This window comes from Nothoprocta perdicaria, unplaced genomic scaffold (assembly GCF_003342845.1).
Source record: "Nothoprocta perdicaria isolate Ctin4 unplaced genomic scaffold, notPer1 scaffold_95, whole genome shotgun sequence".
NCBI classification, from domain to species: Eukaryota; Metazoa; Chordata; class Aves; order Tinamiformes; family Tinamidae; genus Nothoprocta; species Nothoprocta perdicaria.
In genome coordinates, this window is record NW_020456254.1 from 2,649,461 (window position 1) to 2,667,618 (window position 18,158).

The 18,158-nt window shown below is 39.4% G+C and overlaps 1 protein-coding gene across 1 annotated transcript in view; it reads right to left on the minus strand.

Annotated features, from left to right (window-relative positions):
* The window catches only part of DIP2C (disco interacting protein 2 homolog C), a 134,799-nt gene that overhangs the window by 22,113 nt on the left and 94,528 nt on the right, over positions 1-18,158 (minus strand). The window contains exons 30-32 of the mRNA XM_026053001.1: positions 13,590-13,758; positions 12,568-12,738; positions 4,001-4,062 (exon numbers count right to left, since the gene is read on the minus strand). Of these exons, the coding sequence (XP_025908786.1) occupies positions 4,001-4,062; positions 12,568-12,738; positions 13,590-13,758 (402 nt within the window). The remainder of the gene's footprint in view (positions 1-4,000; positions 4,063-12,567; positions 12,739-13,589; positions 13,759-18,158) is intronic.

An 18,158-nucleotide genomic window follows, 5' to 3' on the forward strand; every position in this document is an offset into this window, starting at 1 on the left:
TCCTGTATTAAATATTGGAAAAAAAAAGTCAAAGTAGTTACAATATCTCCCAGTGATTCTAAGGAAAAAAAATTTAATAATATTTGAAAATCTAGACCTTCTGAAGAACACTTTAAAATACACCTTTTACCTGACTCCCTAATCTCAATTTATTGAAGTGGCAAGTTTTGCCGTTTAAAGTTTTCTTCTACCAAGAACCAACCTCCTATCAAAGATGAGAAGGGGGTGAAATATTTCCTCTCAGAGATGTATTTCACCTGGTTAGCTTGTTTTAATCTCATACACACACACACATATTGCTCTAAAACATCCTCGGTAAACGGCATGTTTGGGCTTTACATTTGCCTCTACTGTAACAAAAGCAGGGACTTCTTTTACAAGCCAATAAACAAATGTTGCAATACATATTGTGTTTTGGTGCAACAAGAAAAGCGTCTTTGACCCTTCTTTCTTTTCTTCCAAGCACTTCTTAGTTTTGAGCTGTTTTCAGGGATCTTGCGCTTAGCCTCCTGACATGCTTTTTGAAAACATAACTGATCCAAAATGAGGATGGAGGGATGTGAAAACCAGGGAAGTTCAGACAGCGTGACAAGAATATTTATAGATTTATTTTCTTCCTATATTTGTTAACTTTTTTTTTTTTTTTTTTTTTTTTTTTTTTTTTTTGAATAAAAGCAGAAGAACTACAGTCCTTGGACATCGACTTCTGGAAAATCACTGAGATGACAAGTGGACCTGCCCCAACGTGTTGCCATCAACGGCACACTGGAGATGGGCACTGCTCTTGCTCCTAGCATGTTACTCACTTTCCCACCTATTGGAGATGTCCAGTATAATTTTAGGTGGCATAGGACGCGTAGGACACCCGATCAGGGCTGGCCAACCCAGCATAGGAGCTACGGGAGGCTCTGGCCAATCTCTCTACAGGTTATCCAGGGCACAGGTATTTTGATCAAAACCACTATGGAATAATGACATTGCCTTATGCTGTGACGTGTATGAACACATAATTACCGGGTAAATTTGAAATACACTCAAACCTGATTATTATTTTTCATAGATGTGAATATGATGTGAGTATTCGGAGCTGGGCTACATCTACTTGTTATAGCAACCAGAAAGAGTTTCACTCAACATAAAAACAAAAGAATAATGTTCAGTCCTTTTTTTTTTTTTTTTAAGTTCTGGAAATATTTTCTAAAACAAAATTCTCATTAAGCTTACAGTGTAATTTTTCCCATATGTTGTGAGACTGGTTGACCTGAGGAGACTCAGGAGGCTGTTACTATATACTCTCAGAGCTATGTACAACAAACTTTTAGTTACTGCTAAGCAGTAGTGACATTCAGTTCCACTGAAATGGTTACAAACAGTAAGTGTGAAGAGACTATGCAAAATAAAGTTGTTTTCTCCCCTAATTTATGACCTAAGAATCTAATTCTAATTCCAAAGGATTGAGTAAATGAGGCAAGGCTTTAATCCATCAAAATAAAATCTACATTAGCACAATCTGAGAAGCCAGCTCTGAAGATCATCATTCATGTTCTGCAGTCACTAAATATAAATGAATACACTGCAAAGTCTGATCTTGATAATGACACTAGCTCCTCCATAATATACTGAAGTAGGCAAACAGCATAACCATGGTATATGCAACTTCTATGAAGAGTAAATCTTATTTTCTCTATATAAAGATAGAAAAAAAAGATATATCTTTACTGCTTCTAAATATTAAACAATGAATTATTCTTAAGTTTTTTTAAATATGTGTTTTTATGTATTTTTCTTCTAATACTATGTAAATTTATTGTCTCTTAATTGAAAATTAATTCCAAATAAAGAGTTAATGTATATATAATTTTTCCTTCGCTGCTATAACTACAACTTCCCTTTAGAGTAGATGTTTCTCCTGCACTTGGGTGATGCTCATGGGTATGTGTCGACATTGTGATTAGTTTAACCATAGCTCTTTCAAAGCTCTGAGGGTAGAGCAAGCATTACGGACTGAATAGGACTCACCTTAATACTTTTATTTAAAAATTAAATGTTGGGTCTATGTCAGTCATGAAAACTTCCTTGCTCATTAATAGGGACTTAAAAAGTGATTCATCGCAAGCTGACACAACAGACACAGTTGGGATAAACTGGTGGCTTGTGCTGGGACAACAGAGGCCATATCCTGGACAGCAGAGGTTGCTGAGGTGGCTCCTGGATATCCACCTTTAGGCTGGCTAACCTCAGGCGAAACCTGCCCGGGCCACACATAAACGCTCCACTTCCTACATCTTTTTCACAACCTAAATCTTTCATCTTCTCAAGTAAATCTCCGTTCACAAGAGCACTGCAGAGGTGTAGGGTCACTTAGCCACAACAGGGTGGTTTTTTTTTGTCTCCCTTGGGTGTCTATGAACATGGACCATTTCTACACAGCACCGAAGCTCCTGGGCCAGGTAGAGCAGGTTTTCTATGGCTGAGTTATGAATCCAAGTTATGCAATCAGTTGTGTCACAGAGGACTGATCAAACTGAGCAATATTGCTGGTAATAATGGCATATAAATAACGGAGTATAAAAGGTGTAAAAAAGAAAAAGGATGCGAGATTTGAGTATCTTGCAGTTCCTTCATTCCACCTGCTGAACTCCCCAAAACTACAAAAAGACACCTACAAATACAATCTCATTGAAACATCTCATGCCCACTTTGTAGTTAATGGAAAGGCGTAACCACACCCAAGTTCAGTCAGTCCTGCCCTAAGCTGCACACTTAGAGATCAGGTGGATCTCACCCTGAAACCAGCTGCTCGTCTGGCAGAGGGCAGACCCAGGTGTCCCAGGACATGCGTGACAAGTCCCTGTCTCTGTGGGCTGACACTGGGACAGGCTGGGGAGCAGGTCTGCACCGGGTGGCATGAACAGCTCACGCTCAGGTAGAAACTCAAGCTGCATCCCCAATGTGTGCTGACAAGCCTCCATTCCCACTCGGATTTATGAAGTTTGGGGATATTCGGAGTGGCAGGTTGGGCCTGCGCTGCCCTGGGGTTTTCACCCTGCAAGTGACCCAGACACTTAGATAGAGCCAAAGTTCACACTCACCCGAGGGGAAAAGATCTCTGCTGTTACGAAAGAAGAAGAAGAATGGAGAGAAAAAAAAAAAAGCGCTATTTGGATAATAATCTTTAAAGTACTGGTGAACACTTGATTAAATAATCACTTTTTTCAGAGTTAATAGAACTTTACTAAAGAGAAATGTTACAAAGAAGTCTCTCTGGTAGTCTTCTGAGTGCAATATTGGAAAAATGAAATACATTTTCATATGTGTGTGGGTATTTTCTAAAATTAGACATAAAATTACAAGTTCCCTTCCAGGCAGAAAATTTCAGAGCTCTCCCTTCTAGCACTGGCGGTAAATTTTAGCTCCCATTTCTTGTATACATATCTAACCTTAAAGACAAAAAAAACCCTGTACAGCATATGGAATGGGGTTGCTCACGATGGCTGAGCTCAATCAGCCACTGCCTCATGGTCATACAGCATTAAGCAAAATTGTCCTGGGGTCTCCCCTCTAGCTAATTCCTAACCAAGCAGAAAAACCTCTGCAAAGCTTCCTGGCCCAACAGGACTTGGTTTGATAGTAAAAGGGTAGGCTGCACTTCCTGAATCGAGTGTCAGGAAACCTGGAACATATTAAAAACAGGGCATCACTTGATGGTTGGACTAGATGATCTCCAGAGGTCTCTTGCAACCTCGACCCTTCTGTGATTCCATGTGATGTGATTAGTTATCACAGCAGCCATGACAGATGCCTCAGTGTTAAGGACATTAAAATGAATTAAACAGTTAACATAAGTACCTATGTCTGCTTGCTGGTAGAGCTGGTACAAACTATTAGGAGGATTAGCTATGTTTTACAGGAACATGAGGTGTGAGGAAGGAGCTTTTATTTTTGTTAGAAACTCCATAAAATAGGTGTACTATAGAACAAAGAAAAAGGTGGTCCCAACCTGTCATGCCTCAGCGCCCTCATATCAACATACACTGTGGTTGGGTCCGGTCCAGACGTTCCCTGTAAACAACAACATCAACTAATCAAAACTTGAAGGCTAGAAGGAAGAAAGGGTTTGTCCTTTTTACTGTCTTCTTTTACCCCCCAAATTATTGGACATTCATTTCACTGCTATTTAGGCTAACAAAATGACAATTTATATATAAGCTATTATCAATCAAAGCTCAGCTTTACTGTATCAAGAGGAGCACCAGAACATGTACCTACCGTGAGGGAGCTGCTACGTTGTGGTTTGTAAAAACATCAAGCGGCCAGACCACTTAACCAAACAAATGTCAACACAGGTTTTACTTGCTACAGAAGGCCAAGTATTCAGCACATGGATACATATAAAAATGTTAAACATTTTGCCATAAAAAGGAATGCAGAAGTTGCTGAGACACAGTTTAATGGCAGAAGCACATGGTCAGGAACGTGAAGCATGATTTACTGAGAATCTTCTACACATGCAACAGAGAATACATTTGAAGCTAAAGATATTAAAGGTAGCACGCATGACATGACCATAGTGGACTGAGGATCTATAGGGAATTACTCTGTTCCTTTTCAGTCTTCCACTGCATAGTTATATCCCTATTTTAAGTCACAATCTTGAGTTACTTGAACAACAGTAGGCTAATTTTATAGCTTTCTTTATCCACTTAAGTCTTCCAGGCCTCTCCACCCACAACTTTCCTACAGTTTTGCAGTCTACAATGTCCCTTTTCCAAGACTTCCAACTCATCACCTTGTGAACAGCGTCTCTACTTCCAAGGCCCTGGGCTAGGGCTCTTTCCTTTGCTGCATACGTCATTTCACTGATAAGCAAATGCTACCAAAAAAAAAGCACAACTGCACTTGGGAACATCAGAAGTTTGGAAATTATCTTCCCAGCAGATAAACTCACCTAACCCTAGGAACCTAGAGCTGCAGGAACTTCTTTATCTTTTTTTATTAAATAAAACATCAGACAACTTCTCTCCTGCTTGGATGATATTGTACAACTCAACTTCAGAATTACCTAGGTCTAATTTTTGTCTTTCTGCAATGCTGGCTGGTAGTTCCACAGTTTGCTCAGCACAGAAAAACTGTAATAAAGTTCCACAAATGAAAAATGTTGGTCCCTAAAGGGAGAAAAAGCTGCTACTTGCATTTTATACTTACTGTACAAACACTGAGGGTCACCCACCACCAGAGGAGAAAAGAGTAATAGAGCTGCACATGCATGTTAGCCTCTTTAGCTTGTCATACACAGTACAAGATACAATAACCTCTCTAGCTATTAACGACACAATTTTCAGTCTACTAATATACTCAGCAGTGTAACAGACTAGTGCTGAGTGGAGAAGTTATTTCAAATGTATGTAATGTTAAAAAAAAAGACAAGAAAAAAATTGGTTATCTTTAAAAAACAGAACTAAACCTGAATTGATTTATAAAATAATGGATACAGTCGAGTTTGAAAATCAAAGACAATCATGATGGCATTTGTTATTTTCAGTGTGAATGAAACAGTTAAAACAGACAGCTAATATTTGATGAAACCTGCATCCAGGTAAGGCTATATTAAACATGTTGGTATTTTAAAGAAGGATCTGAAAATCCCCAAATCTCCAAACTCAATTTCTAGTCTGTCCCACTGTTGGAAGCTGATAGGTGGGTATTGAGGGAACATGAAAATCCCCTACCTGCTCGGCCAGCTTCCCCAGCCTGTGAGGCTACAGCAGCAGAAATAGCAGGGATGAGGGAGAGAAGGAAAGAAGGTAACACAAGACAAAAATAATAATAAAAAATGGGAATGAAGGGTGGGAGAAAAAAAGAGGAGAATGCAAAAAGCAGGGAGTAAAATAAAAAGAAAAACAATGTCAAATACAGGAATCTTACAAATTAACCATTATACCATTAAAGGTTAAAAAAAGTAAAAAAAAAATGAGGTGTCAACATTTTAGTAGAGCAACAGAAGAGACAGCTATAGACTGCTAACCTTGGACAAACAGATTTAAATGGTTTTAGGACGCTACAGACAATGTTGTTAGTGGAAAACATGTGTCTAGTATACTGCTTTTCTTGTGAAGAAGTCAGTAGATATTATGGCCCTGCTATTTTAATGTGCATCCATTGAAACAGGGCTTTCAGATCTGCGTTTTGCTAATAAAAGAGGTTTGTAAGCGATGTCCTCTGGAAACCATCAGTAAGCAATCTTTTGGGAAAAAAATTAGTAGACAACAGAGAGAGAGATACTTACACCTTTTTTTTTTTCATACAAATTAATCTGCTCCTAGGGTGAAATGAAATGAAGGCTTCTCGCGCAATCTAATTACTATAAGACCATAACTAAATGGAATAACTTCATAGTTCAATAATTCTTCATCCTTAGTCTATTTGTTGTGACAAACACTATAGTAAGTACACAGAAGAGTAAAATTAAAAAGCCAATAAAACCCCATCAGTCCTCCATCATATTTGATAATGCAGTGTAGAGACAAAATGCAGGGGTCCTAGTCCTCTTCCTCCCTGAGCTGCTGCCGCCATGGAGAGTATCTAGCCCAGGAGGGACTTCGGAGAAGTATATTTTAGATACAAGGGAACAATCCATGTTGAAGAGCGCAGTGTAACTACAACAAAACATGAGGGCTGTTAAAATTCAGCAGTTACTTAATGTGTCATGGGTGAGCATGCTGCAGATCTGGAGAGGGCTTTGAGAGGATAACAGCCACATGTGGCTTGTAAAGAGCTCCAGAAAGAAGAGCTCAGGTCTCAGCATCCTCTTCCTGGGACCAGCCCTGGCTTTTAGCACCGTGAAACCAACTATGTTGAAACAGGAGACTGAGCTCAGGCCTGACCAGTTCAGCTTGTCCGTGTGAAATGACATTGCCAGATAGAGACATTGCAATGGCAGCAGACAAACAGCTACCTAACTTTTGTTGCATCTGACACAATGTAGAAAGTATTTTCTGTATGCTGTATAGTGCATAAAGAAATGAAAATCTACAAAGACCTTCTTCTGGCCAAAACCTAGTTGAGCACAGCTCAACTGTGCTCAACATCTATGGGACTAATCTCTTCCCTGTGCACAGGCTGCCAAAGGCAAATCATTGCTGGCCCATGCAATCTCCACAGCAAGAGGCAAACCCAAGCTGGGAGAGCACTGCAGGTCAAAACCACACTAAGGACCTCCCTAAAAAGTTAAAATTATGGATAATGACTTGCTAGCATTCAGCTTGCACCTAATTTCCACTGAAGGCAAAGGTCTGCCTGCAAGCTCTTCCCTAATCTCCTCCTCAACGTGAAAAAACATGAACAGGCAACCAGAAGTCCTAAGAATAATTTTCTTTTCTATCTATGATTGTCATTTTAATATTCCTAGTTCTGCATCTTTTGTTGGATGTTTATCCAACATAGTCCAAAAATGTCCTTTTGGATGTCTATCCAAAAGTCCAAAAATGGACTTTTTGATACAAACCTAAGAATCAAAGCATGCACTTTGTAGCATGACTCATCATAAAGGCAATAAACACCGAATCTGAGGGAACTGCCCCAGAGCTCCACAGGTTAATGTGAGCCATACTCTAGAGCTGTGATAAAGAGCACGGACCCTATACACTCTTCTCAGAGCAAGTCCTTAACTGCAAATCCTCTTATTACTTTGGATATGGAAGGTCCTCAGTATATGTAACATGTCACTAAGTAAAATGAAACGTTAGCTTTACCCTTAAATTTACAAGTGAAGTTTGCTTTGCTGAACAGTAGGGTGGGATTCATTTCATACAACTGTGGCCATCAAAGGAGTATTTTGTAAAGCAGGAAGTTTTGCCAGATGCTGATAAATCCCATCCCCAGATGGGCACCTGAGGAGGCTGAATGAAGCCCTCCTTGCAAGTATTGCTCCCGTCTGCTCACAGATGGATACTGGATAACTAAGATCACTTTTAAGTGACTAGATGTCACTGAAGTTAAGTGAAAAAAGATGAATCCTGCTCCATCCTAGACAGATTTTCTACTACATTTTCAGGATTTACTAAGGAAAATGAACAATTCATACAAGTTTTTTCTCAACTGAAATTAAGTAGCAGGTCGAATTAAAATGAAAAATATTTATTTCAAGTATTTAAATGGAAATTAGCTTAAATTTTAGAGAACCATCTGTGCCTTTGTCAGAAAAGGGCTACTTTTCATGCTTATTTTTCCCTCTTCTGAGAATGCTGAGATGCTAGTTAGTGAGAATTAAAATATGCTGGATGCAATCATTTCATCTCAGAAATCCCTGGACAATTATCTGTGACTATACAGTCATAAGAGGTCAGACAGTAATGGTATTTAAGTGCCTAAAGATGAAGATAATTATTTATTATCAGAAACATAACTCTAAAAATCTAGTCCAAAATGACTGCATCAGAAGAAATATAGTAAATTTGCTCTAAATTTGAGAGGAAATGAATACAAATGATAATGCTTTGTCAGTGAGCCTAATCCTGAAATTATGATTCATTTGGTAAGCTAAACTTCTTCTCTACCAAAGGAATTATCATAGTGAATTTCTTTTCCAAGTAAACTTTAATAAAAGGTCAAATTCTGCTGCAAAGTTTTCACACTTACATATGTGTGTATATGTATATGAATATGTACATGTTTAGATTTTATTTGGAAGGCAGGATATCTGAAAAATCTTTTTTGGAAAAATCATCATATTCTCCCCATGAAGCATTTAAGGAATTCAGTTTTAATTTATCAAAAAAAAAAAAAAAAAAAAAAAAAAAAGGAATTGAACTTAAGATGGCATCGAAGACCACATTCAAGCTCAGTTAGAGTCTGCCCATACGGAAGGCGACCCGACCTGGATTGGTGTTTTGCTGGCAAGGGATAGCCAAGGTATCCCAAGCAATAGCAAGGTATGTTTAGAAAAACAACAAGTAGACAAAACTGTTAGAAAGAATGTAGAGCAATGTGAAATACAGCTATTGCTATGGTAGACGGTTTTGTAGGAACCTGATTTGTTGGACTATGCTACCTGGAAGAATAAATACAAAGCCAGATGCTATCGATTCAAACACTTCAGAACTTTTTTATGCGGTTTTAAAAATCTAGAAATCATTAACCTTTTCTGGAATACATTGGAGACAATGCTAATTTAGGGAACATTGTTGACCAAAGATTAAAATTCATTCTGCTCAACCATCTAGCAAACAGAAGAGACCACAAGCTATGTTGGAATATTACCATCCATAAACTCCCAGACTTTTTGGAAAGAGCCTTCAGCCTAATTAAGTACCATGCTTGGCAGTGTCTAGTACCAGATGGTTTAAAGGATGTAAGCCTGTATTCTTTATATTCTCTCTCAAAATTACATGTTTTGCAGTGATTCTTATGAATAATGTCCTCAGTAATATTTCAAACGCCTTTAAAACTACACTTGGCATAGTTGCTTCAAAACCTATCCCACCTGGAAAGATAACGTTAGCAAAATCAGACTGCTATGAAGTGGCTTTTTTTCATTCCAACCATGCCATTCTTTAGAGAATCTACTGCTGTTTGTCTATTGGTTTAAAATACAAAATCTTAGATGAAGTTGTGAACATGACAAATGAATGCTAAACTAAATTATCAGCCAGATTGTAAATTACTTCACTCAAAGGCCTCATTTTGCCCTATTCTTAAATTCACAGTCAATACCATTATAATATTCCTTTGCAAGTGATCCAATTTCTGAATTTGTTTCAAAAGCTCTTTAAGAAACTTGTGCAAACAATTATCTAAGAATCAAATTCCAGACAAAGAGCTAACACAATCGTAAGGCAGATATCCATGTTAAAACAAAAAGCTGAGGCAAACTCCAAACCAATCGGGACTTCCAAATTTTCTAAGTGAATTTGGCTTTGCTCCAGTGAGGCTCATTTTAACACAGCATTAGATCTGGCTTACAGTTGTTTAGTGCTATTGCTTGGTTTTATGCTTGTCCAAAACAAATGACTTAGCTTCTCAGAGAAGCTTATGAACACTCTGCAGATCACTGCAAGCCAGAATCCATCTCCCAAAAAGGGAGACTTTCATTAGTGGCAAGCAAACTTCCCCAGTTGAGAGAGATGTTGTGCTTGTTCTCTACAGCATTCTCCTTGTCCAGTTCCATCATGTCCCATGGGTCGAGCTGCTCTTTAGAAAAACCTGCAATGATGGAGAAAGCTCCACAGCATTTGGCACTCAACTGTGGTCTTCTCTTCCTCCGTAAGTGATTAATCGACACTTCAAAACAGATGGACGTTTAGGAAAAAATGATTCAAAAAAGGGTACCAAACAACTAGCCCAACTGGTTCTCACGTATTTCTTCCTCTAGTTGAGGGCAATCAAGAGACCTAACTCACTGCAGGTGATCCATTAATGCAGTGCCTGCTGTGCTCCTCCCAACTGAGTGTTGACCCTGGTTGGACTCCTGACCATGACGCACATCAACCTTTATTTGCTAATTGGGTTTCACAGGTATCTTCTATATTATCCATTTGAAATGACAGTCTCTAAAGACTTTAACAACAGAGCACTCCAGATATGGAAAAAGAAACCAAGAGGCCTGTATTCCCACCAAAAAATTCTCGGTTGAAGAAATCTGAAAACTTGAATCAGGAATTTTTTAGGTGAAGTCAATGACAGAAATATGGGGGAGATGCTGTTTGAGTTCACAGAAGTCTCTCTAAAAAGACAAAAATTTCCCAAGACTATTTCTTAAGATTTATTAGGCTAAAGATGAACTTGCTCTGAAAGATTCAGGTTCTGCTTTTGTGAACACAAGAAATTTTCTTGAACTTTTATTCCTAGAGAATATCTACAGCAGTAATTAAAAAACATCAAACAAAAGAACTCTATCTCTGAGACAGAGAACGACTTCTAACCCTGCTCAAGCTTTGTCTTGTCATAGGCATGACAATAATAATTAAAGTAAATTAGCTTAATTAGCCTTGGGCTGAAGGGATACTGCATTGATAGTCAGAAGGAAGGTAAGAAGAAATGGTGATGTGACATGGTTCCTGTATTTATTTTCTGATTCTAATTGATGTTTCTGCTGAACTTCAAGGTCACTTCTAGCCATGATTCTTCAGTGGTGTTCAACAGGGATAAGACAGGCATAATATATTGGTCTGTGCTAAAATAATCACCTGTACGTGTCACATTTTTGGTTGGTACCTCTCCTAAAATAAAAAAAATCTTTACATAAATAATAACCTGGAAAAGAATAGCAAGTGTCTTGTTGTAGTTTCACTGAGAAAGGCTATTTCTCACTTCTATACTTCAAAAACTATGTATGTTTATGCTTATGCATCAAGAATTCCTCCGTGTAAATCAGGGCTAGCTGCCAGAAATAAATGTTGAATGTACCATACAGAATGCAAGATATCCTGGGGTTTGAAGAAGTGGGGGAATCAGCAGGTGATCAGATGGCTGTGTATCTGCCAAGCCAATGCAGAGGCCAACCTGCTGACTCTTGTACATATAAAAGCATTAATAAGTTGGAAATCATATTACATCTCAGCAGGATACCTGCCAGATTATGTTGGGAAGAATATAGACAGTTCTGATATCAGACTTGGAAGGGCAGAAAGGGACTAGGAAAGAGTCACAAAAATGAGATATAGACCAAGAAAGCACATATTTAAAATTCTTCCTTTATTTAACAAAGACCAAGATATGACTTAGAATCGTGAAAGAAATGAGCATTTTACTGTAGATCAGAAAAGTGTAATAAAATAAAAATGGGTGAATCAAAAGCCAGAGAAATTTAAACTAGAAATAAGGCAAAATTAATTAAAAATATAACATCTTATTAAAAAGCAAGTACATTTTCATCACTTGGAGTCCTGAAAGACTAAATTATATTCGGTAGTTCAGCCTAAAGTTACTTGCTTAATGTTCTTGTCATTGGGTGAAAATCTAGAGGCTCTTCAGAAATTCAGACTATATAGTCATCTCTCCTTAAAATAAGTGACTTAACAAAGATTTTTGAAGACTTCAGGTTTAAGCCCAGATTCTGCCTGGGCACTTTTTTCTGATCGCTGGGACAAAACAAAATGAATGCAGAAGAAATTGCAACATAAATTTTCATTATGTAGGTTCTAAATTGCACACACAAAATATCTATATAGTTAATTAAATAAGGATCAGAATTATTCTATATATGGAAAGAATCCATTCTCTAAAGTGCCCTGAAGTAAGCACCTGGAAAAAGAACTTTACATTACAAGACTAAACGCTGTTTTTGGAGCACATAATATGTATTCTGTCACTACCATGCACTTTTCTGAATTACTGTCTTCACAGGCAGAATAAATGCTATGGATGCAACATGCGGGATGAACAGTGTTCACTGACAAAATAACAGCAATTTACTATCCCTATATATGTAAGAAGAACATTAAGTACCACATGCATTTTCTTATTACGTCTCAAACCAAGCAGCCAAATGAAATACAATGAATGCTTCTTACTCAGAACCATCTTCTTAAAACTACTGTTTATTCAAGCTTAAGGTGTGAGAAATCTTACCTGCAAGCAAATAGCCAGGTTAACTCTACAGCCGAGCGATGTGCTGACAGCCCGTGGATGGAGCCCCAGGTCTTTAAATAATTTGGAAAATGACTGAGTAAGAGCTATTCGGGGTCGTTCTTCAGCCACTACTACACATGTCCGTACACGTGAAAGATCCAGTCCCCTTGCCTAAAAAGAAGTTAAAATGTAACAAAGGCCACAAAAGGGGTAGAATTAAAGTTTAAAAAAAAAAAAAAAAACAGTAAGAGTCTAGGAATTATGACTGAAAGAGGAGCAGAGGCTGAGCTGCCAGGATAATTTCACCTTTTCGGAAAGCCAGATGGCCAGGTGATAGTCTAATATCCGAGAAGAGCAGACATATTTGCTTGGCACTTCCACGCTAGCATTTAAACCAAAACGAGAATGCTAATTCTGCAGGGAAGAAATGCCATTTCCCAAAAACACTTTGCAGCTCCAGGGAATAACGGTAAACAGGAAGCATTAACTAGCCTTGGAAAAAATGATTTGCAAGCAATTAAGTAAGGGTGGTATGGGCTGGAGACAACACAAATGTCAGTAGCTCGAGCACTCATTTATTTCAGTAGCCTACTGGAAATTCTAGATTTCGGAAATAAAATTTGCTGTCTGGCTTATAATAGTGGTAGTGGCAAAATTAACTAGATACACAGAAACACACACATAAACAGTGAGGACAACCCCGTTAAAGAAACCCAGTACTTCTGAATACGTGATTATTTAACTGTATGGACCAAAACCCGTCTCAAATAACAAGGAAATTCATAAAATTCAATGGAAAATATACAAATCCTCAGGCTTTTTGCACTTTTACACGTGCGTTTTCCCACATTTGCCTACCAACACAGACTGCAACACATATCAGAAAGCCTGGGTAAATAAAAGTCTTTCCTTGATGTTTAGAAACACCTTGTGATTTGAAAGAGAACATGATTTGAGAGAGCAGAGCCTGTGGCAAGGCCCCTGCCCGCTGCTGCTTTCCACATCCCTGCAGGGTCACTCACCTTCAGCGACTCTGTTTGCGAGCCGAGGCCCTTAGTACAAAGCTCCATGACCGAATAGGAGCAAAAAGTGTCTCTCACTTTGTACTGACTCACGGCCAGGAGCCACAGAGCAGGATTGGTCTCCAGTTCTGAGGGAGGAATCAAAATAGACTGGTGTCCTGAATAAACGCTGCAAAGATACACAAGACTTGTTAACAAGTGCTAAATGCTTCTCTGGATGCACGCAGGGATGCTAGAATCCAAAGTTTATCAAATCACTGAATGAGCCTTAGCAATGTAAGTGCTCTACAGCTGCAAGAGTTTAACATTAGGGGGAAAATTCTGCTTTTTGTTACACTGTCAGAATCTATAAGGAATCCACAGGAATGAAAGCAGAGCAGGGTCCTAAAATGCTGATTTACTCTAAAAGCCAAAGGACTTAGCGCTGTTAGAACCATTCAGAAGAGAACAAAATAGCGGGGTTATTAATTCTGCTAATAAATGGTATCATAATATCAACAAAAATCATGTGTTGCCGACAAATAATTAAGATTGAGCAATTACCATTTAAGATACCTTGATTAAAAGAGTACTTGATTACTTAGCAAAGAAATAACTCTCTCCTGCTGAGGCGAGCAGGAAGTTTGCAATCATTTTCAAGGAAGTAAATCTGGCCCCAATTTAACAATAAATGTGGCTTTATATTTTTTCTGTGAAAGTTTTATGAACTTTTAAAAACCAAGCATCCAACATCTCTTGTTTATTGGATATCAAGGGAGGACAAATACTGGGAGAAGACAGTTATTAGGATCCCTGAAGGAAAGAGTTCTGTCAAAACTAATTACTAAGGTACCAGTGATTCTCCCAAAACGAATAAAAATATTCCCAAGTTGATGTTTTTATTTCCTCTGGGCCCTATGCTGATCAGTCATATCCAGTAGGCAGATTTACCACCACTTTTACAGTTCTCCTCACATTTTAATCAGTGATTTGTAGATCTTTCATATCAGAACAGTCATAACATAAAACCCCCAAATCATAGAAGTTCTGAAAAAGGACCATAAAGCCCCAGAGATTTACGACGCACATGAGAGAAATCCATTTGTGACTTGAAAAATTAAAATGCCAGCTTGGTAAAATAAAGCTGACACTTTCAAATCTGAGTGCCCGAGGTAAGACACCAAATGAAATTTGATTTTCAGGAATATTAGCATCTCCATAACACCTGACATTAGGGAGCCCTGCGGTTCCTGAGGATGAGCTGCTCTCCCAGCTCCTGCCCTTGATGTGTGAGCTCTGGATCAGGGCGCCTTCGGAAGTGGTACCATTTCCACCATTTCCAACACTGTGTTTGACCTGGATGCCTTTACACAGCGTAAAAGCTCTACAAATCCAGCTGCAATGGCTGTTAATAATCCAAACAGTTTCGGACACTGCTGGAGTATGAGTCAGAGCATGTCATGGAATAAATACGAACTGCAGTTGATATAATTTCATTTATCATGCACTAAAATCTTTGACTGATTGTCCACCTTTACTCCACTCTTGAAGATTCATGAGCAGTGACTTGCCACGAAGAGACGTGTTCTCAGACATGGTCAAAACAGCAGCGATAGCACAGGATGGTCAAGCGAAGCATTTTGCTTTTATGCTGCTTTTATGGGATCAGAATACAGCGTAACTGAACCCCGAGCAAGTGCTCGTGACAAAGATGCTGGCAACGCTACCAAAGCCTGGAAGGAGCTTGCCCTGAGCTCAGCTCAGATCAAACCCAGCTTGGGAGCAGCAACAGACTCTACTATAAATACTGCTCGACTCTTTCTTTCCTTGCCAATTCTATGAAGTTTTTCGGGGAAGGCCAAAAGGGCTAGGGCTCCATCAACAACTGAGGTGTGTAATTGGGCTGGCAAACAAATAATACTTCTGAATTCCCCCCCTCCCCCTCCCCAAACCCTTCTAGGTGCTGCAATCGCTATCAGGGGAAAAATCTGCACATTAAGAAGGGCTGCCAGCAGTGCAAACATGGGAGAATTATTAGATTGATCTGAACCACATTAAGCTCCTGTAAGTGCCACTTACGCAGCTCAGCAAAACATTTCAAAATAAAAACAAAATCAAGCAAACACACATTACCTCTGTCCTCTGACTTATCACTAGGAAATAGTCCAAAATGGTGGAAAATTTGGGAATACAAATTCACACCAAATCAAAATCTTTCCCCCTGAGCAACACCAATCCGTGGGGTGAAGTGTCTCCCCTCCTTGATCCAAGTTACGTTGGACAAATAAGAAACATATTTTTGTTCCCTCTCAGACTCCCAGCAACAACAACACAGCATGAAGGCACCTGCATTTGGCTGCTTCTTGAGACTGCAAGAACCATTTTCATAAGCAGACTAGATAACCACGTGCTCAGACTACAGAAATGCCTTTAATTAGACAGAAGGAAATTAAGAGTTTGAAAGCACCTTTTCTGAGGGCAGAAATCTTCATAATCCACCAAATCTCCAAATACAGGAGAGCTCAGAACTAAAATTCAGTGCAGCAGAAGGTATCTTACAGGATGGGAACTTTCTGTGGGGCAGAATCTCAGACGTGTGCTGTTCTTGTCATATCAAAAACAGTACCATGCTTGGAGTTAGGAAGACCAGCACAGGCCTTGCCTGCCTAGTGTGGTCTAATGAGCCACATACATCATTTGATTTGCAAGAGCAGCCTGGGGAGCTCAGAGACACCCCAGCTCTGCAGCTGAGCTGCTTTCTGCAGCATCTGGCCACCCTGCTGCCAGCCATCGCTTGACTCCCCTCCCTGAACACATCTCAGAAATACAGTGCTGGCTTTCTCAAATCATCACAAGCACCAAAATGTTCCTAGTCACGTCTCCTTGCAAATTCAGATGCTGTCCTTCCATATTAACCCCAAAGAAGCTGAACATCACCCATGTTTTGAAGAGAAATGCTCCCTTGAACGCTCAAACGCTCAATCAGTTTGCTCAAAGCATTTGAGAGGTTTTGAGGGTGTCTGCTTAAGGTGGACACCACCAGTCAAGCAAAGCACTTGAACAGGCTGCAGTTGAGGAAGGTTCTTTAGAAGGTCTTGGCATGAACCTTTCCCACCATGCATCCCAGCACTGCCCAATGAGGGGTAGAGACGTTGGAGACTTTTCTTTGTTAATCCTGAAACAGCAGCAAGGAATGAATGGACTTCTTTCATTTTACCTTCTTGAAACAAGGCAGTCATCCAGAGGCAGCTAAGCCACTATCCTTCTCATACTAGAAACAACAAAACTGTGGTGAATGTTGTGTCTATGGGGACAGAGAGGACATTAAGATATTCATTTTGGGAGTAGTAGTTCCAAGCACTAACTGTCAAAGGAAATAATTCTGCGTGTTAAGAGTGAATCTTGGCAATTTAAACAGAAATTGTGAAGCTAAAATTACCATTCTTAAATGGAAATGGCATTTGAGGCATTGGAATCTATACAAAAATCAAGCTTTAGTTACTTAAATATTGGGCACTAAAGCAAGGACATTTCTTCCCCTGCTGCAGAAATCTTGCCACCAAAAGCAACAGATGCAATCTCTTGATGGAACAGTCTTACAACAGAAGACACACCTCACAGTGCACAGAATGGATGGGTCTGGACACCTGCTTATCAGTCTCCATCATTTCTACAAAATGCAGAAGGAGCAAACAAAGAAAAGGAGCTGACAAAAAAAGGCTGGACTAGATGATCTCTTGAGGTCCCTTCCAACCTCAACCATTCTGTGATTCTATAGGGCACCATGGCACCATCTTGTCAAAATGACAGATGCAGAGTAAGATGAAGTGGTAGCTGAGGGGGGAGATCAACCTGTAGAAATAACCTCTTTCCCTGGGGGACTGCAAAGTCATTTTGGGGAAAAGAAAAAGTATTCAGAACCAACCCTTGTTTTGAATAGGCCAGAGCACTTCATTGGTTAGGGTGGATAGAGCCATATAAGAGCCACATAGTTATTGGAAAGCCTTGTCCATCTTCCCTGGGACAGGGCTGTGCAGGAATACTGCAGTTTAATGCACCAGGATGAATTCTAGAGTCATGGTGCCATCTGATCCCAACTCCAGGGCCACCGATGGGCATGCTGCCTCGGCAGCCTGGCCAGGGATGCCTGGCAGTGCATCTCAGCAATTAGCTGATCCACTGAATCAGAGATTTACCCCATGTTGTGCTGGGGAAGATGAACAATAAAGTCCGAGGCTTTGTTACAGTTCCAGAAATTTCAGCAGGGTAATTAATGTGGACAAATGGCAACTTCAATTTGGAATTGTATTTTGGCAGACTAATTACATGCTGTTGCCCTTGCTCCTTGTTGCCATTCTCAGTTGATACCAGCTGCTTTTCCACCTAAATGCAGGAAGCAGGTAGTTACTACTGAACCTTCTCAGAGCTATGCATTTCTTCTCTGCTTTTCTACAGGAGATGCTGGACATTAGGTGATGAGCACCTGATATTTGTATTTGCATTTGGTAGTTGACATGCACATAAAAAGTAGACCTATTCAAAGCCTGCAAAGAACCTCAGTATCCTGAGGGAGTCAACACATGTGAGCAA